The sequence below is a fragment of the Neophocaena asiaeorientalis genome, unplaced genomic scaffold (genome assembly GCF_003031525.2).
Source record: "Neophocaena asiaeorientalis asiaeorientalis breed wild unplaced genomic scaffold, Neophocaena_asiaeorientalis_V1.1 scaffold5, whole genome shotgun sequence".
NCBI lineage: Eukaryota > Metazoa > Chordata > Mammalia > Artiodactyla > Phocoenidae > Neophocaena > Neophocaena asiaeorientalis.
Genome location: NW_020174698.1, coordinates 6,218,395 through 6,243,578, shown reverse-complemented (window position 1 = coordinate 6,243,578; position 25,184 = coordinate 6,218,395). Strand labels below are relative to the sequence as shown.

The 25,184-nt window shown below is 38.8% G+C and overlaps 1 protein-coding gene across 1 annotated transcript in view; it reads left to right on the top strand.

The window, feature by feature from the left end:
• TMEM200A (transmembrane protein 200A) overlaps positions 1 to 24,846 on the top strand; it is a 67,997-nt gene extending 43,151 nt beyond the window's left edge. The window contains exon 2 of the mRNA XM_024758975.1: positions 21,880 to 24,846. Within this exon, the coding sequence (XP_024614743.1) occupies positions 21,896 to 23,371 (1,476 nt within the window). The 5' untranslated portion in view covers positions 21,880 to 21,895 and the 3' untranslated portion in view covers positions 23,372 to 24,846. The remainder of the gene's footprint in view (positions 1 to 21,879) is intronic.
• The last annotated feature ends 338 nt before the right edge of the window (positions 24,847 to 25,184 follow it).

Sequence of the window (25,184 nt, the reverse complement as noted above, 5' to 3'; positions counted from 1 at the left end):
CTAGGAATTTATGAACAAAAATGTTCTCTTAGAGCTCCTGGCCTGATGGAGTAGATGCATAATAAACAAGTCAGCCAGCAAATGCATACATGTGGCTGGAGGGGTATTTTTCCTTGTTCATACACACTGTTTTTCTGGAGCCAGGAATGTACTGAACTTCCAAACCAATCTTTGGATATTAAATACAAAGGAAGGGAAGAGTCAGAGACTCTTTTGGCATTATTAACTCATAGGAGGTAAATCATTTTACGGCATTATGAAATATTTTATTGTTTTGTAAAATATTTGGGGGCAGTATAAAAGGTTTTATTTTTTTTTATGGATAATCTATCCATGAGAGCTAAAAGCCCACCCCTACCGCCCCATTCAGAATAGAATTCAGTGGAATGTAAGGGCTTGCAAATTTAGCCTCTGAAGAAGTAGGAGCAAGGGGAAGAGAGTCAAGGAGTTAGAGACAGTGGGGGTTGTAAAGAACAGAGATCTAGCCCAGACAGGGAGAGATTTTTTTCTCCTTCCAAGTGTATGATAAGGTGCCAAGTCAGGAGGATAAGCAGAAGAGAGTAATTCCCCCTGCACCCTGTAGAGACGACAAGATGAAATTGGAAGCTGAAGAGATGAACCATTAGTATGTGCTTCTCGATTCTGTGTGCTTGACTTACCAACAGCAGGCTTCATTATTAATGAATTGCATCATTACTTGGTGAAGAAGCTAGCTCTTTATAATTTAAAGAAAACTACATGTCAGTAGTTAGAAAAAAGAGAACCAAAATCTCCATAATGTAATAGACCCTTAACTTTTGAAAGGACGCTGGGACTCGTTTGAACACCATTTTTATAGTTTACTAAATAATTACGATAAATGTGTCACCCCTTTCCTGCTCATGAGATCTATTTCTCTCTACTGAAGTGTCATTAGATGCCTCCTTTCCTGCTGCCCACAAGACAATTTTTAGAGGGTGTCTGAGGTTGTGCCCTTATTTAAAAGAAAACTGCAATCTGATGTATAAATGAGTTACTGTGCTATATATGTGTAAGGAAGTATTGTAGTATTTATAAGCATCATTAGTGAAAATTTATCTTTATTGAAACAAGTCATTTGAAGATTAAACTACAAATAATCTGGTAACAATAGTACATTGAATTCCCTTTTCTTCCAAGACTTCAAACTGTTTCATACACTGAATATTTTATAGACATTGCTACTTTTTTTCTTTTTGCATTTTAAATGTCATAATTACATTGATTTTTATTAAGACATGTATTTTGGAATCAGGCTTTTTTGGGTTGTTGTTTTCTTAGTAGTAAATTAAGTTTAACAATATTCCATACTAATTGCTACTGAGATTCTTTTTCAAGTTATAAAATAAATAATACTGTAAGAGAACATAAATTAGTTCCAAAATCACATTCATCATGTAGTATTTGACTAGTGTAAAGATTCAAAGATTCTGTGTCACTAAGAAAAACAGCATCATTATGATTCATAGTCATTAAGCCTCATGCTTGTTTTATCGGTGGATTAAATTTTCAGCTTTTGATGAGTGTGTGTGTGTGTGTGTGTGTGTGTACGTGTATCGTCAGTTAACAGTAAGTCTCTAGGAATGTAAGATCCAATACCATGTTCAAAGCTAAAATTTCCCCTCCAGCAGCTTCTTTCTATTTGTTCCTTATTTTTCTAAAAGGTGCCATTATCCACATCCAGTTGCTCAAGCCAGCAACTGGGCATCATCTCGACAAGTTTCTCTCCTTTATCTCCCACATCTACTCTAATGCCAGGATCTATTTATTCTGCCTTCTAAACTGCCTTCTCAGTTCTGTCCACTCATTGATCCCATAGCCACCACCTTCATTCAAGTTACCACCATCTCTTACCTGGATTGCCACAGGGCTTCTTAACTAGTCTTCCTAGATCATTTGTACCTCCTTTCCATATGGCAACAAGAGTCTTATAATAATGCAGATCTGATCCTAGTCTCTCTCCGCATAAAGCCCATTCATCATGTCTCCTAAGATAAAGTTCAAAGCCCTTAATATGATCTATGAAACCTCATGTGATCTTGCCCTTACTATCTTTTCACTCACCTCCTTGCCTGAGCCACATTGTTTCTGTTCATTTCTTTGAGAACCTGCTACTCAACCATTTCAGAGTCCTGGAACGTGCTGTTCTTCCCTCCCTTCTCTACACTATCTCAGTGTAAAGTCACTTCCTCATACTTCTCGGACTGAGATAGGTCACCTTGATATTCACTTCCATGTCATCTTACACTTTCCCTTCTTAACACATGTAACTCAGAATTATTTATTCAAAGTCTGTCTTTCCCACTCAACAGGTAGATCCAAGGAGGTGAGGATCAAGTTTGAGTTGTTCATCATTTTATCCTTTTTGACATTATACTTACTTTTGACATAATGACAGAGTTAAAAAACCCCAAATAATTAAAATTTGAACACAAGTGGGTAGTGCTTGTTAAAAATTTGTTTGAAAGTATCATCAACAGTCGCGTTTACTCAGGTTCAAATTGACTTGGCAATGTATGGGTACATATGGAAAGAATCTTCCAGGTGAAGAAATTTCAATATATTGGTAAGCCCTGAACAAGTGGCCTCTTTATGAGAATGTATGTGGAATGTAAAATCTAGAAGAGATTTATTTTCTTGTAGTCATGCTGCATGTATCTAAACACATAAAAGAGGTTCCAGTATACTAACTTTACACTCACTGGAAATTTGCAGACAGATTAAGGGCAGCAAAACAGGAAGTAGACACACACCCCAAAAGTCAAAAAACAAGTCAAGTAGATGTCATAAAGCCCAAAGCGTATGTATCCTCAAAGCCTTCACTCCAACTTTGCTTGCTCTTAATTTGTAGATAGTATCAATAAATCTATTTGCTTGGCTTTCTCATTTCTAAGGCCAAAGCGCCAAACAAGAACTGGACAGGGAAAGATGGTTGCAGGAACCCACTGTTCCCAATGGCAGTGTCGGCTGACAGCAGGGTCATCTCGCCCTCCTCCAGACTGGTGGGACCTTACTTGTGTGACAGCACTAACCATATGCTTTCAAAAAGTGGCATGATTGTGCTTTCAAAAAGTCATTTCCCATTCTTTTTTTTTTTTTTTAATGTATTTATTTATTTATTTATGGCTGTGTTGGGTCTTCGTTTCTGTGTGAGGGCTTTCTCTAGTTGTGGCAAGCGGGGGCCACCCTTCATAACGGTGCGCAGGCCTCTCACTATCGTGACCTCTGTTGTTGCAGAGCACAGGCTCCAGATGCGCAGGCTCAGTAATTGTGGCTCACGGGCCCAAGGGCTCCGCAGCATGTGGGATCGTCCCAGACCAGGTCTCGAACCCTTGTCCCCTGCACCGGCAGGCAGACTCTGAACCACTGCGCCACCAGGGAAGCCCCTCCCATTCTTGATCATAAGCTCTTAAGGGGAAAACCTTGACTTTTTATAAGACTTTCAGAGTATCACACAAAACCATGTCATAGTTGATACTCATAATTAAAATAAAGCAAAACAACTCTGAGTCATCAAGAGAAAATTGAATTATGTTTAATATTGTTTGAGGAACCTGGAATGAAATATTATATTTTAGAAATGTTTTCATACCTAATAATGGAAATGAAAAGCTTTTCTTCTAAAAGAACTGAATACAAAGTTATTACTTCCATTTTTTAGAGCCACTTATAAACCATGGAGTGTCTCAGAGCTGAAGTTTTACTATTTACGACTCCTAATTCTATTGATGTATAGTTTGCAAACCCTTTAAACAACCTATCTGACAGCAACCTATGAAGAAAAGAGAGTAAGTGTTCTCACTTTACAAATAAAAACCCTGAAGCTATAACATAAATTATTACCTCAAGATTACAGCTATTAAGGGCCAGAACTTTTAGTCTTTCTGGATACATTTAACCATAAAACCAATGTAGCGTTGTGGTAAAATCACAAGCTTTAGTGTCAGAAACATCTAGATTTGTCTTTCCTTTAGCCACATACGAACTGAGTCACAGTGGGTGATGTGCTTAATCTCTTTAGATGAGGGCAAACTGAGCAATTATTAGTCATGTGATATATCGGTTTGGCAAAGTATGAACTGGAGCCACAAGGGGGAATCTTTGAGGAATCAGCTAATGAATTCCTTTGGGTTTTGAAGCCAGAGGATCAGGTATTAAACAAAAAGACATTTCCTCGTGACAGCAACCCTCTGTGTTTTAGTAAGGCATTTTTCAGTCCATCTGACTCTCAGCTTCTCTGGGTATAACACTGGAATAACAGTAGTACCTATCTGTATCAGTCAGAATAGGTTATGTGCAGTAACGAAGAGTCCCCAAATCTCAATGATTTAAAACAAGATGTATTTCTTACTCACTCATGTCCGTTGTGGGTTGCCCAGTAGCTCTTTCACATCACCCTTATATGAGAACCTGGGATGATTGTCTTTTCATTATCTGGAAGGTTGTCATTATGGCATTATGACCATTATGGCAAGGGGAAGGGATCACAGCAAATCACACACGGGCTCTTAAAGGTTTTTGCCAGGAAAGGACATACATCTCTTCACTCACATTTGACAGACCAAGGTAAGCCACCGCTCTTGCCTAACTTCATGGGGTTGGGAAAATGAAAACCAACAGTGGGCCTGTGAGCCTGGGAAGAGAACTGAAATATTGATGAACAGCCCTAACGATCACCACCTGGCCCTAGTAGGATTGCCAGGAGGGTTAATTTAGTGAATGTAAAACACTAAGCTTAATGCCTGGTACCTTACAAGAACTAAGTAAATGTTAGGGATTGTTATGACTTACATTGGTTACAAACTTTATTCATAATGATGATTTGAACCTTATATCAGCTTGTTACACGTAGTGTGTCTTAGGAAAATAGAATTTTTGAAATAGAGCCTGTGTCTGGAAGAAAAATAGAGCTGCATGACTTCCTAACCTTGCATGAGGGAAATGCCTCATTGTGCTACACAGACACAGCATCAGGACCCAGCTGACTTAGGTGTAACAGTAGTCAGTTATTCTTTTCTGTCCAGATGGGAAATTTGTTATTTATAAACTGCTAAATAACAAAGAGGATTGGAATTATACATTTCATGTTACAGAGCCAAGTTCATTATTTTTGAGTGTCCAACCCTGTTTCTGCACATTCCTTTGCACTGTATTCAGCTGCAAAGCCCTGCTTATGGTTCATAGACTCTTCCAGGTTGATGGTAAGCAAGTCATACTATAGTCAAAGCCATTTAGGCAAAAACAGGTCCTCTTGGTTTTTAGAGTCCTCTTTTGTCTTCCTTTTTCCTTGGGAGGAGACATTTCTCTTGCCTTATTTTTTCACTCTTTTCCTCTAAACAGGAAAGAATTGGTCATTGGGTCATTGTGGTGGATGGTTGATTGATTACATTTTACCACAAATGACTTCGTGTGTTAGTTGGCACTTTGATCTTAAATGTGTTATTCTGGCCTGTGAGCTTCTCTACAGTCATCCTTTAGCCTTGGGTCCCCAATGCCCAGAAGCATCTGGAACTTAGTTGGTCTTCATTAACCGTGAATGAAGGACAGAATGACAGTGCAACAAAGGTACAGTCCCCAATTAAAGGAATTTCAGGCATAAAGAGAGAACAAGGGGACATTTTCTCAGTGCAGGGACCCCTGCAATCCTATGCTAATTATCTTTTTCCTTTCTCCTCATTTCTTTCATCCTCATGGCTGGCAGTGACCACTGAGGAAGCAAGGAGGGGTCTCCCAGATCCTACAGCACTGTTGCACATTGTTGCCTCGAGCCATATTTCTCTAACAACAGCATTGCCTTCCCCACCTCCTTCTATCCCTGAAAAAGCGTCCTGTTTTAGAAGAATACAGTCAGCCGTCCCCTCCCCACTGTTGCATCGGAGTAAAGACTGGGTCTGTTAAGGAAATTCCTCCATCTCAGTGGCTCTCAAACTTCAGTAGCGTCAGCATCACCTAGAGGGCTTGTGAAAACAGATCACTGAGCCCATCCCCAGGGTTACTGATGCAGTAGGTGGCAGAGGGCCCATGAATCTGCATTTCTAACAAGCTCAGGGGTTATACCAATGCTGTGTTACTTTGAGCGGCACTACTCCATCTGAACTGTTCTGCTGCTCCTTCCAGAAGGAGCACCAATTTTCCAGTGCTAGTTTCTTTCTAGGTACTGGTTTTGCTTCGTTTTTCATGTTGCTTTTGAACTGGTGGAATGTTCCTAATTATTTATCTTTCCGATATCATAATACTTGTCTTCTCTTTTATGTGTCTACCCAAATGTTGTTTTGATTGTTACGGATTATGAATTCCTACGCACGGGAGCTGTCTCATCCCAGAAGACCTTGTACAGAGAGAAAGCTGAGGGAGTTGCCTGCCCAGCGCTTATGAAGGCTGTATTTGGTCAGTAAAGGGATGGTTTCCTTGTAGCAAACATTTGGAGCCTTTAACCAACTATTTAAGAAATTCATGAGGTTTTTTCTTTTTTTATTATACTCCTGGTATCTAGCTAGTTAGCTGGTCAGCCTTTTTGAAATCATTAAAAAGGAATTACTTCAGCTATATTGGTAGGAGATAAAATTAATGTGTCTGCAGTGTTGCACAAGGAGTTTTATCATTTAGTTGACTGCTTCAAGTTTTAATTTCATGGTATTAGCTCTTAGGTTGATCTTGACGTAACAACAGAGTAATCTGACTTTTGACAATAAAGACACACGTGAGCCTGAAGAAATGAAAGTCCAGATTTTAAGCGATTTTCTGTTTGAGATGTTTATTAATAGATGAGCAAACTAGAAATTACATTAGTTAGACCATAAAATCAGCTCTTTTCCAAATGGCTTATCTGGGTATTTTCTTTATGTATATCTTTTCTCTATGTATATCTCTAGTTACAACAGGGGAATTTGTGTAGCTTAATCAGTACACTGTAAACAGCTGTGTACATTTTGGTGTCTGTTCTCCAGCCATGTGTGTTTGGGTGTGTGTGTTCGTGTGTGTGTGGGTGTGTGTGTGCGTGTATGTAAAATATAAATTTTCGAGTAAATGAGATTGCTACCACATTGTTCTTTTTATATTCAATTAGCATATTTATTGAACATTTCTTCCTGTCATTAAATGATTTTCTAGATTTTAAAACTGACTACATGGTATTCCTTTATTTGAGTGTATTTTATCTATGTATTGGGTGATGTGGTATTTGGGTATTTGTGGTACTTGGTTTTGTTTTTTGGTTTTTTTTGAGGAACTTGATTACTTCCCACATACTATCTTGAAAATTTTTATGTAAGTGGCTCTTGTAAAGGTTAGAAGCTGAACTCATTTTGTCATCACCAACAATCGCAAGTTATTAGTTGATCAAATCATTGTGTTAATATAATTGAAAGGAAAAAAAAATCATGTCAAATTACCCTCTGGAAAGAAAGAAAAAGCTTTTGTATAAACAGTGCTAACAAAAGCCTTTTGCTAACATTTCCTTAGTTTATACTTCTCATCTGATACTTTAGGTGAAAAGTGAAATCTTTAAGATGATTGGGTTTTAAAATATTATCTATAAGTTTAGGGTAACAGGAGTCAGTTTTTCATATCCTTAGTTTTGGAGCGAGATGGTAAAATCTGTAGCAGTAAAAAGATAAAATACCAAAACTTATGCCTCAAAGTAATAAGATATATAAGAAGCTAAATAGATTGAGTGTTGCCATCCATTACTTGCTTTTGGGGATATTTGATCTTTCTTTTATCTATGTATTGGGTGATGTGGTATTTGGGTATTTGTGGTACTTGGTTTTGTTTTTTGGTTTTTTTTGAGGAACTTGATTACTTCCCACATACTATCTTGAAAATTTTTATGTAAGTGGCTCTTGTAAAGGTTAGAAGCTGAACTCATTTTGTCATCACCAAGAATCGCAAGTTATTGAGGGCGTGGCACTATGCCATGCAATTCAGAGATGCATATGATTTCTTTCTTTAAATAATGTATTTTTTCTTTAGTGACACCTTTGTTTTCTATAAATAATGTATTTTTCCTCACTACATCCTAAATTCACGATGGTAAACTCTTCTTTCTCCCCCTCGTGTCCTTGTTTACTCTCAACATTTCCAATTATGCCTCCTTCCCCTAATCCTATTTCTGTTAACAAGCAATACAATTGAAGGAGAAATCATATGATTTTAAGCTAAACAGATCTGGGCTTGAAATCTTGCTCTTCTACTTCCTGGCTGTGTGGTGTTGAGCAAATTACTTACCCTAGCTGAGCCGCAGTGAAACGGTACAGCTTTTCCTCTCTTACAGACTTTTGCTGAAGATTCAATATGATAATATGTATTAAGTTCCTAAAAAAAAAAAAAAAATCAGAGCTCAATAAACACTAGTACCTTTCTCATTTTTAACTTTTTATTCTTTTCTCAATTTACATCCTCTCCCCCAAAGTCTCCAGATAAATCATTTGAACTTCTTGGCAGTGCTCTTGGAAAAGATTCAGGATAAAACTTTTTCCCTTCTTTCTGGGATTCATTAGTATTAAAAAGTCACCATTTGGGCTTCCCTGGTGGCGCAGTGGTTGAGAGTCCGCCTGCCGATGCAGGGGACACGGGTTCGTGTCCCGGTCCGGGAAGATCCCACATGCCGTGGAGCGGCTGGGCCCGTGAGCCATGGCGGCTGGGCCCGTGAGCCATGGCCGCTGAGCCTGCGCATCCGGAGCCTGTGCTCCGCAATGGGAGAGGCCACAACAGTGAGAGGCCCGCGTACCGCAAAAACGAAAAAAAAAAAAACTCAGATTGAAGTCATGTGAATTTATAGGAAAGCTCACCCTTGGCATAAACTCATCTTAAATAAGCCCAGGGTTGTTAATGCCTTGAAGAAAAGTTCAATGTAAATATACCTTCTTTAGGTTCAGATTAAGCAGGGAAAAGGCACGTATGAGGTAATCCTTGAGTGCAAGGGTGGTCTCCTTCCTGCCCCTCCATCCAGCTCCTGCCATAAGGCCCTGCCCAGAAGGACCCTCCCACTGGGATGACTCATGGGTCTCTGTAGACACTGGGCTGTGCTGCACACAAAGATGAAACAGGGTAAATGGAGGGGACAGACAGAGATTTCACTGCAGAGCATGAAAATTAAATAAAATTCAGTCTTGCTCCGTCATCTGTACGAGGAGATAAATATAAATCAGGCTAAGTGGAAGACCCCTTTCCGGAGCCCCAGCCCAGTTTCCCCCTCATAATGAAGCTGAAGATCTCTGTCCAGACTTGGTGGCTGCATGCTTTATGAGAATAATAATTTTGAAGTTGCCAGATAATCTCCATAAGAAACCCATTTGCATAATTGAATCAAAGTTGGAAGGTGAGAGTAACCAAAGGCTCTCAGCAAGGACCGAACTCTGGGGAAAGAAATCAAGCCACACCCCCTCTGAAAGCCAGAAGGGAGTTGTGTGAATAGGTCAGGATGACCCAGGCACAGAGAAAGCTGATCAATCCTGATAAAAGATTTGCTTTACAATATACAGCATTATCCTTGAGCATGTTCTAGATTATAAATTGTTTAAAGGCAGATACCAATTCTTAATTCATGCTTTATGTTGCCTTGCACCCAGTAAATGCAAGCATTGCCCGGGTAGGTAAGAATTGTTTCCTGTGCTTCAAGATTATGATGTACCATAAGTAAATATTTCATTCCTGAATTTCTGGTTTAGTCTGGTTAGTGATTTTCACCATTTCCTATTTTTTTCAAGTTCTGCATTTTTGCCTCAAAGGCTACATTACACCTGTTTTTAAATTAGCAAGTCCACCGAATTACCCAAATGTCTATTGGGTTGGTCTCCTTTTTAATCTTATTTGACAAGTTACAGCATCCTTTTTTTTGCTCTGTATTTAATTAAGAGTCCCCAAATGGAAATGAAATAAAAGCAGTGCACGCTCCTTGCAAAAACGTGAATAATTTGGATATGTAGAAAGTGAGCATTCTGTTAGGTAGCCCCCGCACTCCCACTCTTCAAACATAAGCACCGTTAACAGTGAGGTTGCCTCCTGAGTTACTTCAGTGCATATTCAAACACGTCTGTATGTTTGACATCAACAGGCCTGGACTCTTATTTCTGTTGTAAAATCTCAAAAATATGATGTGAACATTTTTCTTTATTGGTCTATATCAATCATTTTTGATATCTGCATAATATTCTATTACACAGATGCAGCACAAGCTTCTGTTGATGAACCTTTAAGTTATTTCCAAGCTGTTGCCATTACTGGAGCACTGAATGCATGATTTTATGTGTACTTCTGCAAGTCTTTCTAAAGGATGTCTTCACAGAAGTGAAATGAGGGGGCGTGGCAAGGGGAATGGACAGTTAAACTTTGGAAAGTCATTCCCAAATTAACCTCAAAAAAGTACCAATTTGTCCTCTCATTGCCAGCGTATTAGAGTTTATTTTCGTACACTTCACCAATAAGGGGCATAATCAATCCCTCTTTTTTTCATTTGTGCCAATTAGTAAGTGAAGTTATAACTTTACTTTTGATATTGCTTTAGTTTGCATTTCTTTGCTTGCTACTGAGTTGCCGTTTTCATTTGTTAGCTGGACATTTGTATTTTTTTCTTCTGTGAATTGACCATTAATGTCTTTTGTCCATTTTTCTCTTGGATTGCTATCTCTCACAGGAAATTACCAATGAAGCAAACCATTCTAAAGTATAACTGATATTTGAAGCTGAAAATATCTCAGGCATGATCCCCAAATACCCTACCCTTGTAGAAAGTCGTAATGTGCCTGTGTAATGTTTTTAGAAACACAGTTTTATCCCCTGTTGATGTTAGGTTAGGTCTCTCTTGAATCATTTTTACTGCTAAGCATTCTTTCCAGTCTTTTTCATATTTCTAACATTTCATACAGTCTATCATTCTTCTCAATTTTTCCCTTTTAGCTAATATATTTATTTAGAGTCAGGATTTGTAGAAGATTCAGTCATCCCAGCAACCCCAGGAGGACAATTCCTGTCCTTATATAAATGTTTCTTTAAAAGAAGAGATGAAAAGAAGTAAGGAACTTTAAGGAAATATACAGGAGTTGTTCATGCTTTCAGATAGTTAATGTTTGCACTAATAATCCACAATTTTCTCCCCCAATACGTTTCTCCATCTTGTCCTCCACTTTTCCCACCTTTCCCTCTTCCTTCTTTTCTGCCCTTTGCCCATTTTCTCTGTCTTCCTCTCCCTCAGCAGCTCTGAATCAGTTAATTTTGTCTCCTGGAATTCTAGGTAAAAAGTCTCAGTTAAAACAGGCATTGATTGGTACTTTTTCAGGGGTGAAACAGTAGGCATTCCCATTCAATAGGAGCGAGGCAAGGATGTCCTTCCTGTTGTGTACTTGTTTACCCTTGGTCTCTGGGTAGTGGGGGATAGTTAGATAATAAATTGTAGGTTTAAAATTGGGAAAGGGGAGGCAAAAATATATCTGGATGACATAATTATATTTCTAGAACTAAGAGAATGAATTGAAAAGTTTGTTTATTTAAGTGAGCGAGTTCCGTAAAGTAGCTTAGCACTACATTAATGTACAAAAATCAGTAGCCTTCCTACATCCAAACAACAATCACTTGAAGATAGAAATGATACTGACAGAAAACACATCAATGTGCAATAGAAACCCAGTGACAAAACACCCAAGAAATAAAAAGTAACAAAAATTAAGAAAGATCTATGTTTAAAAAAAGTATAACGTAAAATAAAACCTTTTAGATAAAATGCTGCTGTGGTACAACAACGCCAAGTTTCCCTATAGTTATATAGAAATTTAGCATGATCCCAATAAAAATACTAACCGGATTTTTAAAAAATCAAATTCTAAAGTTCGTAGGCAACATAAAATGTGTAACAATAGACAAGAAACTTTTGGCAAAGGAGAATGAGAATGGGCTAATCTTATCAGATATTCAAATATGTATTTTAATACAAATGGTAATTAAATGAGTTTGGTTCTGGCAAACTAATAGACTGATTAATGGAGCAGAATGGTAAGTCTTTTTTTTTTAATTTAATTTTATTTATTTTTTTATACAGCAGGCTCTTATTATTTATCCATTTTATACATGTTAGTGTATATATGTCAGTCCCTTAATATTGATCCATATGCACCTGAGATTTGGTATATAGTACTGCTATATGAAAGTAATACGTAATGGAAGTAGCATTTCAAACCGAGAAAGGAGTGACTGATTACCTGTGAACAAAGTAGATCCCTATCTCAGTTCTTACACAAAAAGGAATTCCAGATACGTCAGAAAATTAAAATGGAAGATAATTGGCATATAAAATTATTAGAAGAAAACATGGGAACATTTTTAATATAATCTAACACTGAAGAAGGTCTTTCTAATGATTAGATGAGGCCATCAATCAACATACTGATAAGGTTAACCACATACAATTGGAATCTTCTGTTTGGTTAAAGATACAATGAAAAAAAGTAAAAATATAAATTGAATATGTTTGCCAGGCATATCACTACCAGAGAGCTGATTTCTTCAGTATATAAACAACTTGTATAAATCAATTGTGAAAAACCAAATGAGAAAATATTCTCCCCCCTCTCTGGAAATAGCTAGGAGAAATCCAACACTCTGCTTACCTCTGGGAAAGGGAACTAGAGAAAACAGGGGTGGGAGAGACTTCTTCACTTTGTACTGTTGGGTTTTTACCCTGAGCACAAGTAATTCCCAAATAGAGAAGATAAGAAAAACACAGACTGGCCAACAAATACTTTTTTTTAAACTGAAAGCCTAAAAATATGTTTTCCTCAATTCCCCTTGCTGCCACTAACCTGTACAAATAGGAGAAGAGAGGGAAGAAAATGAAAATAAAAATAGTCACATGCATCCCCACTGCCGCCTGTATTTTTTTTTCAATACGTTTACCAATAGTAGAGTTTCTCTAAAGGACCTGTGGCATATGTCCCCTAAATGCTAAGGGGCTTTTGTATTTCCAAGCTTAATAGATTCTTTTTTAGTGTGAGCTGTGGAGTCTGGTCTTGCCATCCCTCACAAGGCCTCTCTTCATACCACTTTCTATTTTGCCTGAAAGGCAATCCTGCTCAGATTTTACTTATGGGGAAAAATGTAAGTTCTCTAGATGGACTTTGAACTATTTCCTAATGTTTTTCTAGGGTTTTAAAAATGCTATGTAGCTTAGAGCTACTAAGCTACAGTTGGAAAACTTTATAAGAAATTTGATGTGCTACCGTACTGTTACCGTGGATTAAAAGATGACATGGCTCACTGCCAATTCAGATGGTGTTTTTGCTCTGGTGAGAGGTGGTTCCTTCTTTACAGTAGAGAAGAAGGTAAGACCTTTTGCATCCTTAACGGTATTGGCACAGCTGTGTTCCATGAAAAACTGACAGACATATACAAGATATTGGCTAGAAAGTGGAGCAACTGGGATTGAAACTTCCTACTGCCCTCCAGCTTTTTCCCTTGTCCCATAGGAACGTCAGCATGTGTTTGGATTTTCCAGACATTTAAAATCACTGGAAAGGACATTACTACTTTTTAGAGTCTCACTTTCCAATATCGTCTTCAAAAACATGGTCACCCTACCTGTAAGTGAAGTTACGAAATATGTTCTCCTGCAGAGCAGGGATCTATATAAAAAGTCCAATTTGTGATTTTAAATACTTCAGCTCTTTATGCAGAAATATCTCAGCTAATTTCCTGCATCTTAGTAAATTTGTGACTTCTTTAGTGATAGCTTCTTTACACCAATTTCAAGTCGACTTCCTGTCAGGAAACAAAATGAACAGGGAGTGTGACGATCCTTCTAAGGACTTGTCCAGATTTGAAGAATTGGGATCCAGGGTGGGGAGTATATTTCTACTTTGGGGAAAGAGGTTCTGATTTCTTCTGTTCCTGTGGAAAATGTCTCCCACTGGCTCTCAGCAGAGTTTTTTCTAACAGCTCATTATGGATCTGTTATTTGGCCTCCTGAAGATCTTTGTGTTCCATGGGCTTCCTGGCTTTTAGCCCTTGGAAAGAAATTGTTCCACGTCATTGTTGCACAGCTCATAATTGGTTTAGGCCCATATTTTATAGTTTGTCAGGCTGGCAGGTTATGAAAGCATCAGTAACAAAAAACATATATAGATTTCCAAGTGCATTTTCCATTCCTAGCATTTCTGCATGTTTAGGAGGTACTTGACCATAAAATGATATTTTATCTTTAATGACTGGGTATCACGCTGCTAATTATCAAAAAATTCTGTATCTCCCTTTAGTTCTAGCATTCACGTGGAAGTAGAGCTATACTAAGTATTAAGAAACCGTTCTCTCCATGGTAGGCCAGCAAAGGTCTTCAGAATGTACATAAAATCATAGCTTAAACTTTTTGTCACAAAATTCACATATTGTAAATTTTCACTTTATGTCACCCTTTCAGCATCTTCTCTAGTTCTCATATCCCCAACCCATATTCTTCATTTTCAGTCTGTTTTATGTCCAGGTGTCCCAATGGAAACAGAATGGTGCTTGCAGAATTCATCAGATTACTCAGGCATATGATTTAATTGCATCACTAAGTAAAAACAGCAGATGAACTGGTGTGGGTTTTTCTACCTTCTTTTTATTATTGCTATCATTTTTTGACAGAGACAAGTCTCCAAATCTCAACAAACAGAATGAATTGAAAAGAAAATCATGCTTTGTTCTCTCTGTAACATATTTCCCACCTGTCTCTTACATACGCTCAACTCTTCTTTGCAACCACCAAATTATTAATGCTTCTGCCACTAAAATACACAGACGCCACTCAGATAGTTTTTGACTCTAAATCCCAGGACAAACTTGCACTCATAATTTCCTTCCCATGTACAGTGGCCCATCATTAATTATTTAACTCAATATATTAAAATATATTTTTAGTTTGCCTACCTGAGCAATGAAAGGGTTAATAATAACAACCAATGAAGAGTTAATAGCTATTGTTTATTGAGAATTTACTGTAAAGTGTAATAGTGAACACTTTATATGCTTCATTTTATCCTCAAGAAGACCTTAAAATCAGACACAGCTGACATCACTGATGTAGACCTTAGTTCCCAGGCACTGAGCTGTGCTTTGCATTTATCATTTCCTTTGCTTTACAACAACCTTATTGGTATTATCCTCGTTTTACAGATGAGGAAACTGAGGCTCCAAAGGTTGAGCCAGTTTTTCAAGGATGGCTATTAAGTGGTGGGTAAGGATTCAAGTCCCCCCAGGTCTTCTGCCCCCAGTGTACTGTATCCTCTGTATTAAAGACGGGTTTTGCCGTTTTATACATGAAGGAACTGAGAGGAGAAAAGTTTAAAACAACTCGCCCAAGGTTGCATGGCTATCAAGTGATAGAGCAAGGGTGTGAACCCGTCTTTCTGATTTCAAGGCCCATGGGCAAAACCATTATGCTACACATTAAAAAATGATTTCTATTCTATTCTTATTTTTTAAACTTTAATATGATTGAGCTATCTATCACCCATAGGCATTTTCTCTTTCAGCTCTGGTAAAGATATAGATTAGAAATCCTCCTCTAAAAGTTTAAAATGTCTCTACAGGGAAGGAAGTCCTAAAACTGTTCTAGCTTGAACAGAAAATATTTCCATCTGTCACACCTGTGGATACCACATGGGGTTTTAATACAATGCTTTTGTTTGGTCTTGAAGTCATAGATTAATTTTCACTTCCTGTTGGCAGATAGCCTCACTGTCAACTTTTTAAACCTCGAGATTAGAATAAAAATTCAAAGTATACGTAAGACAATATCCAATATATTTAAAATAATAGGCACACTTCAGCTGAGAAGATGAAGAAAAACTGTAGGGCGAGGACTCTTGTGAAACAGTGAGGAACGAAAATGCCTTAGAATCTGCATGGCAAACTCCTACTGATGCACCAGGTCTCCATGAACTGCTGCTGCTTCTTGGAAGCTTCTCTCGATTCCTCCAGATAGTGTGGAAGAGCATTCTCTAGTATAGCTCCATCAGAGCAGTTCATTCATTCTACTTTAAACGTGTACTTTGCTTTCCCACTGGACCCCATACTCCTTGAAATCAAGGATCGGGTGTCGTTATCTTTGTGTCCCTAGTTACTAGCATATTTCGGTCATAGTCAAGCCTTCATCAAGGCAGTTCACAGTCAACAGATAAACTTGCTGAGCACTTAACTACATTCCAGGCACTGAGCGAGGCATGAAAAATAATACAAAGAGGAATATCTAACCAAGAATGAACATTGGCCTGGGAGTCTGAAAACTTAAATTCCAATCCTATTCTTTCTGCTAATTCATTGTTAGATCTTAGACAACATTCCTGTTTTTAGTTGGCTAAAAGGAATGTCTGGATTCAAAGTCTTCTAAAGCTTTCTACTCTGCAAGTCTATTTACTTACCATTACCTTAGATATGAGCATGTGAATGTATTTAGAATCACATCTGGTGTATAACAGGGTCACGTGTGGTCAGAATAGTAGGTCAGTGTGGTCAGAAGAAGACTTAAGTGTACAGAAATAAACTTCCATGGGGCTGTGAATATTCAAAACTTGTATGGATTAGGGCTGTGAAAAGCGAATTCCAGCATGTGCTTAAACTTGTAAAAAGGGTAAAGGACAACAACAATAAGACTTTCAGAAGTATAATCAGAGCAAGAATAGGAGAGGATAAACCTGACAGTTAGATGCGATGGTGTAGTGTTGATACGTGATACACAGGCAGAAATCCTCCTTGTCAAGGAGAAAGAGCTTTCAGCTGAAAGGTGTACAATAAACATGGTCCAGAGGAGAGATAAGCCCAAGGTAGACGAGTAGATGTTAAGTGTGCTTCAAAGAATGCAAGAGTCTGCGTCTGTAGTGGGAAAGGTAGCAAATGAAATTGAATTCCTACTGATGATTTCTGAGCTCTACGATGAGTGGGTACGATGGCAAAGGCCTGGAGATAGCCCAACAGGATCCTGGTTTGCACAGTGAAGAAGCGGGTGTGTTGTGTGAAATTTTAGCTGCTGATCTTTATAGCTGTTGCTAGAAAGATTGTAGCTGATTTATGAACACTGAAAATGAAAAATAGGACGATTGATATGTAGCTAAAAGTTAACCCGAACTAATTTTTTTTGTTTTGTATTGTTAACAGAAGAATATCTGTCTTTTAGCTTGGCGTTTGACAAAATCGTGATATCTCTTTGGAGAATATGGAAACACTGAGTGTAGCTGACCCTCTCGTTAGGCTAGTTGAATGACCCCCTCAAAAAAACAGCTGCTAATCATCATATTCTTTAGGCCAGGACACATATTTTGAGCCTATATCTACTACAGTACCAGATATCAGTTTTTACTGATTACGTGAATGAATATTTACATAAATTAACAATGTCCACCTAGGAGGAGGTCTCTAGGGGAATACCAGAGGGCTTTCTTCAAGTTTCAGAAGTTTGGGTGAAGCCTTGGATCCAGAGAGGCTGATAAACAAAAACTCTGTGCCCAAGTTAACAAAATGAAATTCAGTGTAGAAAAAGCCTTCACTTGGATTTTTGAGGAAATAAGCCCCAGCCCTACCCTATCCAGGATGGTAGAGTAAGGAGGGGAGTCGGGGTGGAGAGTGGTCTGTTCTGAGTCTGCACCTTCATATGCTGAAGGTGATCTAGACAGATGTGAGAGGGCAGTGCTCACCCAAGGACGGGTCTTCACCCTCACCTACTCCCCATGAAATGGAAATGGAAGTCAGTTGGTTCATAGTCACAGTTTTAAAGGCACAAAGCATTTTTTAGGGTCTGGTGTTCTGGCAGAAACAGGAATCAAAATAAGAAAATGGACAGGGAAAGAAGACCTCAAGCAAAAGCAAATTCAGAGCAAATTTAGAGGCCCAACCCCTTCTCAAATTCTGTAAGAGCATACGCTCTGGAGCCACCTCTGAGCTGTGTGACCTTAGGCAAGTCACCTAAACTCTCTGAGCCTCAGTTTTCTCATCTGCAAAATAGAGATCATAATGATCATAACGATTGTGTCCACCTCCAGAATTGCTATGAGAATAAATATGTTCTTATACCTAAAACACTTCGAGTGGTGCCTATGAGCCCTGTGTGTCAGCTATTATTACGATTATCGTTATTGTTATTATTAAAACTTAGAAGGATGCTATGATTTGTTACGATAAGAAAACTGTAGTTAACAGGGCCCCTATACTCCAATCCCTTCACCACCAGCGAAAAAAGAAAAGTCGTAAAAGTGTAGGATGGAAGAGATGTGGCTTTGCAGCATAAGTAAAGAAGTAGACTTAAGCTGTTTTTGCATGTACCGAACACAGTGGACCAAGCTGACATTGCAGTTTGAAGATGCTGAGGCCTGTGCATTCACTGCCTCTAGGTTTTATAGTTTCACTAAGTTTCTTATTGCAAAGCTGCCTTTAGCGTCCTCACGCTATTTCCCAATATCAGTCCCTCATTACGGCTTTCATCTACAAGTTGAGATTCATTTTCCTAAGATGACAACAACTGTGTTTTGCATCTTCCTCCAACTCCACTGAGTGTGAGTGTAGCATTCAAGCATTCGGGAATGACTCTTACTCCCTCCCAAGACTTGGCCCTCCCCTTCCTCTCTAGCCTTGCCTGGTTCCCTCCCTCAGTGCCGTGCTGGGTGCCAAAGGCTGGGCAGAGCTCTGTTCCCCGGCCTTTCTTTTTCTTGACCTTACCCGAAGTGCCATTCACTTGATTTTTTTACCGTGATAAATGTTAGAATGCTCTCGCCTGCATGAAGCCTGCTGTCAAGGTCCTCCCTGATTGAAACTTTTATTCTAGGGGTTACCACATTATGTTTTATGTAGGTGTATGAGCCCCTTCATTAGCTTGCAAGCTCTTTGAAGCAGGGACTGAGTTTGCGCACTTTTGCTTTGCCAACTCAGGGTCAGCTTGGGGTCCTGAATCCCAAGAGAGGCTCACGTTGTGTTGAATTGCCTTGATTGGAATCGAGGGAGGACAGACACCCACCCTGAGCTTGCCGATCCTTGGGCGTGTTGGTGCCCCTGTCCGGCTGGCCAGGGCGGACTGGCTGAAGAAGCTGTGTGAGCCTCTGTCTCCCCCTCATTCTCATCTTGATTCATAAACTCCTCCAGGAATCTTTCCTCCCTTCGTTCACACTCTTAAACGGCCCTTGCTTTTTCTTCCTGTCTCTTCTGACTGGCTGTGCTTGCTCACAAAAGAGCCCAGTCACTCACTGCACTTTTCCACCTTCTCTCCTCATCTGTATTTCTCAAACTATTTTTTTTTCTCTTCCAGCCCCTTTTCCTCTATCAGCTTCAGGAATAGAAATTGGCATCACTAGCAGAAAATGTTTTCCCAACTTGGGGAGGACTGGGAATGTGTATGGAATGGGAATTAACCGAGGCTGCTTTTAAACCAGATGCGAGTCTTTTGCCCTTGTTTTCATTCTATTCAGAAAGAGTTTAGACAAAATTCTTATCCTGCCATTATGGAAATAATTGAGTTAGATGGCTCCTATGTAATCTAAGCATTTTTTCAAGAGCTCGAAGCTGTTTTTCGTTCAAGAAAACGTAGGTTGACACTAAGCTTTGTTTTAGCCAAGGTTTGGCAAAGGTTCTTTGATGAATTTCACAGACTAGAGCTATGGGTTATAATATGGTTTGTTCTTCCAATACTCAACTAACTTTAATCTAACTTACAATTCCAATGAAGGCTGGATTTACTCACCAGCCAGTTCAGCTAGCTAAAACTACAGATACCATCCACGACCCTGTTATTTAAGGACAATTCAAAAATCATAAATAGAAATTCAAAAGGAGAGCTTGATTTTGCAAGACAGAATTCGATGCCATGAAGCAACCCTCTCAGAAATTTGCCAGAGACCTTGTGGGTCTTAAAATATTCTCTGTTTTCTACCAGCCAGATTTGGCAGCTTGAGAGCTATTCATCACAAATAATGACAAATATTTTACCAAGTCACAAAATGTTGCTGTTTATTTTGGCATTAAATTTGTTCAAATTTTTAACTAGGAAAGTTAGTATAGTAATATTATGATTATGTAGCAAATCTCAGGAAAAGTATTACTCCCTTACTGAGCATTTTAGCAAATATCTCTTGACACTAGCTATGTGTAAGGTATTATATTAAATCTTTCTGATAATAAAAATGTGGATTGAACTTGATGTTTGACCACGAGAAGTGGAAGAACTAAGACATTATAATATGGTGAGTGCCGTAGAACACTTGCTAAAATGCTCTGAGGGATGAACTCGTGTAGGGGTTTGCTTAGTGAGTCAGAGAAGGCTTTATAAAGGAAGTGGAATATCAGCTTCAGCGATTAGCCAGAGGATAATATGTGAAATATGTGAAAAGGGGGATCTAGACAGATGAAACATTATTAACGGAGTCTCAGAAATGGTATAGTATGGAGTACAGGCAATATGGTTGCGTTTTAGTTTTTGTAAATGAAAGAGAGCAGCTGGAGATGAAGCTAAATGCAGTAGTTGAATTCATGGGTTTGAAATCCCAGATTAAAACTTTGGTAGGTAGTGGGGAATATTTTATCTATTCTTCCACTCTTTAAACAACTTCGGAACTGTATTTTAGGATAATTAATCTGCCCTCAGCGTGTGAGCTTGATTGTGGAGGAAGAGAAATGGAGTTTGGAAGACCAGTTGGGAAGTTATTATAATGGTCTAGTAAGAGTTCATAAGACCTGCACTAGGCTGGGAAGAGCAGGATTGGAATGAAGGGGTAGAATTGAGAGACATTCTCTAGTGAAAATTTCTAGGAGTTAGAACCTGATTGGAAGATGAGAGGAAGAAGGAAGGGAGGAGTTAAAAGTAACTATGGAGAGTCAAGCCTGAGAACTGAGAGCATTGAAAAAGTCAGACAAATCAAGTAGTATGGGTGGAGTGAGTCCAGCTCTGTGTGCTGTGGGATGGAAGGTGAGTTCAGCTTTGCTAGAGGACCATGAATGTACATATATATATATATGTCCCCCAGTGGAGAGCTGGAAATGTGAAATTGAAACTCAGGCTACAGTTTGAAATACAGACTTGGGACTCATTAGCTTAAAGGAAATGGTGGAAAGCGTGGGAGGGAAAATGAATACCAAAGGAGAGCATAAAGAGAAGATGGCCAAGGACAGGACACTGGAGGGAAGGTGGTCTACTTGTAGGTGAGAGAAGGTGAGCCAGAATCGAAATAGTCAGTGAGGTCAGGGAAGAGACAGAAGACTTAGTATCATAAAAAGCTGGACAAGAGAGTTCCAAGAAAGGAAGGGCCAGGTAATATCCCTGGAAAGAGAGAAGTGAGGAAGATGAGAATTGAGCAGGAGAAATTAAACGTGGTAGCTAAGAGTTCATTGGTGACCTTCACAAGAATGGTCTTAGAACTGTGAGTTGCTGGAATGTATTCTATTTGCAAATCTAGTGTTTGTTTGGGGCCTATTAAGTGTTCTGGATTTTTCTGTTTCTTTAAAATAACAGATAATGAAGGACGATTGTGTGTGTGTGAGAGAGACAGAGACAGAGAGAGAGAGAGACAGAGATAGAGAATATGTGTATCTTGTGACCAAGGAACTGTTTTATATAATAAGTGATAAAATTATTTAAGTAAAATATACCTTGAGCTCACATTTCATTAATAATCGAAACACTAATTCAGCCAAAAAAGGAAATCTCCAGAATTTTACATTAGTCAATAAACAAAACTTCTACCCAAATTAAAGCCTTATTCCTCGGCCCCACTGCATTACACGAAGCAATAACAACAATATACAGCGTTGGCCAAAACGTTCGCTCGGGTTTTTCCATAACGTCTTATATAAACAAGTGCTGAACTGCTCTGCATACCGCAGAACATACTTAAGATTGTCGTCTTTTTCTCTTCTTTTCAGCATAAAAGACTGAACTATGATAGCAACTGGTGGAGTGATAACTGGCCTGGCCGCCTTGAAGAGGCAAGACTCTGCCAGATCGCAGAATCATGTCAACCTCAGCCCGTCGCCTGCTGCCCAGGAGAAGAAACCGGTCAGGCGTCGACCTCGGGCCGACGTCGTGGTGGTTCGCGGCAAAATCCGGCTTTACTCCCCATCTGGTTTCTTCCTCATTTTAGGAGTCCTCATCTCCATCGTAGGAATCGCAATGGCAGTCCTTGGATATTGGCCTCAAAAAGAACGTTTTATCGATGCTGAGACGACATTGTCAACAAACGGAACTCAGGTCATCCGGAGCCAAGGTGGTGTGGTGGTTCGCTTCTTTGAGCAGCATTTGCATTCTGATAACATGAAAATGCTTGGCCCTTTCACAATGGGGATTGGCATTTTCATTTTCATTTGCGCTAATGCCATTCTTCACGAGAACCGTGACAAAGAAACAAAAGTCATACATATGAGGGATATCTATTCCACAGTCATCGACATCCACACGCTAAGAATCAAGGAGCAAAAGCATATGAATGGCATCTACCCTGGTCTAATGGGGGAAACGGAGGTAAAACAGAATGGGAACTCCTGTGCCTCGAGACTGGCAGCAAATACCATTGCTTCTTTTTCAGGTTTTAGGAGCAGTTTTCGGATGGACGGCTCTGTTGAGGAGGACGAGCTGGTGAGAAATGAAAGTAAGAGTTTTGGACATCTTATGCCACCTTTGCTCTCTGACAGCTCTAACTCTGTTTGTGGCCTCTATCCACCTCCTTCCCAGACAACTGATGATAAGACCAGTGGCCCTAAGAAATGTGAAACCAAGTCAATTGTGTCATCGTCCATCAGTACTTTTACTTTGCCCGTGATCAAACTCAATAATTGCGTCATTGATGAGCCCAGTATAGATAACATCACTGAGGATGCTGACAACCTCAAAAGTAGGTCGAGGAATTTGTCAATGGACTCCCTTATGGTCCCTTTGCCCAATACCAGCCAGTCCTTCCAGCCAGTCAGTATGGTGCTCCCAAGGAATAATTCTGTTGGGGAGTCACTGTCAAGTCAGTACAAGTCCTCTGTGGCCCTTGGACCTGGGGCTGGACAGCTCTTGTCTCCTGGGGATGCTAGAAGACAGTTTGGGTCCAACACATCCTTGCATTTGCTCTCGTCACACTCGAAATCCTTAGACTTAGACCGGGGTCACTCCACCTTAACCGTTCAGGCAGAACAACGGAAACATCCAAGTTGGCCTCGGTTGGATCGAAGCAACAGCAAAGGATACGTGAAACTAGAGAACAAAGAGGACCCGATGGAGAGGCTGCTTGTACCCCAAGCCGCAATCAAGAAAGACTTTACCAATAAGGAGAAGCTTCTTATGATTTCAAGATCTCACAATAATTTGAGTTTTGAACATGATGAGTTTTTGAGTAACAACTTGAAGCGGGGAACTTCTGAAACAAGGTTTTAATGTTGAAAAACATATCTTATTTTACAAGGCTATATATTCTAAACCTATTTTCACCAGTGTTCCCTTGTTAAAGCCTTGGTTATAAGCCTTTTTAATCAAATGGTTTGTAGTGTATTAGACCTGGCTGCTTAATTCTGTAATGGAGATGGTTATATGTTTGGATTACTTCGGATTGCAGTACTCTATATTACTACATATGAATTTTTTTTTTCTGTCCCCTTGAAAGCATGGGTTCTTTCATTAATATGAATACAAGATACTTCCATCCAAATTAAAGTTCCTATCCTTTACTTTAAAGTTCTTTCACTGATGGTCATATTCATAGAGCAAAGTGTCCAGTTTAGAAGAGGCAGGGTATCAAAGTGTAGACTAGAAGTGCCAAATTCAATGCAAATCTTAGGTGTCATTTTCTGAAAAATTGCTTTTATATAGGATCAGTTAAATTATTTAAAAGGAAAATGATCTAGCTTCTGTACAAGCTAAATAATGTGAATTGGGTAAATTGGCTTAGTTCTGAGTAGCTAATTGACAAGAATTGGTTGAGTTTGGTTGTGACTAGTACCCTGAGCTCTAGGTAGGTAGTATTTTTTTCAACATCAGTTCTATTTTAGTGATATTTTATTAAGAAACCATGTATTCAAGAGCCATGGCTGAGAATGCCAGATATTCTTAGGGGTAAATATCAAAATGCTCAGCTATAACTTTAGATATTCAGAATCAAAATTTCTTTGCAACTGACTTGAAAAATGAATGAACCAATTTAGTGTTTAGAAGCGCTATCTTGAAATAATTATATATATGAAGAAAAGATTGACTAATGGATAAAAATACATGCTAGTTAATGCTAACTAGTCTCAGTACCTTTTCCTAGCCATCTCTCTTATCATCTAATATCCACTCACTCCCATATCCTTGTTTTCCCCCAATATCTTTTAGATCCTGTTATTTGGAAGATAATCAGCTAACCTTGACATTTCTTTTATCTTTGCATATCACTAAGTTGGTGGTTGAAGAAAATTTAGTCCTTGATACATTGCCTTGAAATTTACCTTATGCTAGAAAGCCTTCTGATAACTCCGAAGACTTTCTTATGGTGTAATAGATATTTTGGATTGTGGTTCTCAGTTATTGAAGATAATAAATATTAAAATGGATTTTCCATCAGAAAATGTTCATGTTTTCCATTAAGGTAACCTAATTTTAAAAAATTGTTTGACGGAATACTCAGGAAATTTTACAAGTTTTTCCCAATGCATACACATTTCTGAACGTCAGTATTGCAGTTGTTGTGGAAGAGGAGAAGGAAGATAGCTTTGTATTTGTAGCTCCCCACGATTCCACCTTGTATTAGCATCACGAGCTTCCTCGGACTGAGGCACAGTGTTACTTGTTAGAACATCAAGCCTGTGTATTGTAATGGAGTGGGCTTAATACTTTACGATAAAGCATCTAATAAACCTCCAGTCTTAATACTAGTGTGTGTTCTTCATACATTTCTATTTTTTTTTAATAAAATACATTTCTGTTCAAAGTACCATTTTTCAAACTTTCAGATACATTCTACTGAAGGTGCTTGATACCCTAGCGTCTGCATTGGGTGCTCTGGCTTTTATTCTTTTGCTTCTATTAGGGTAAAGAGCTAGGTCCATCCACCTGTTGTATTAAGCTATTTTCATATTTTGTTATTTGGATGTGATGGTTAATTTTATGTGTCAAGTTGACTGGGCTAAGGGATGTCCAGATTTCTAGGTGTGTCTGTTAGGGTGTCTCCCGAAGAGACTAGCATTTCAGTTGGTAGACTGAGTAAAGATAA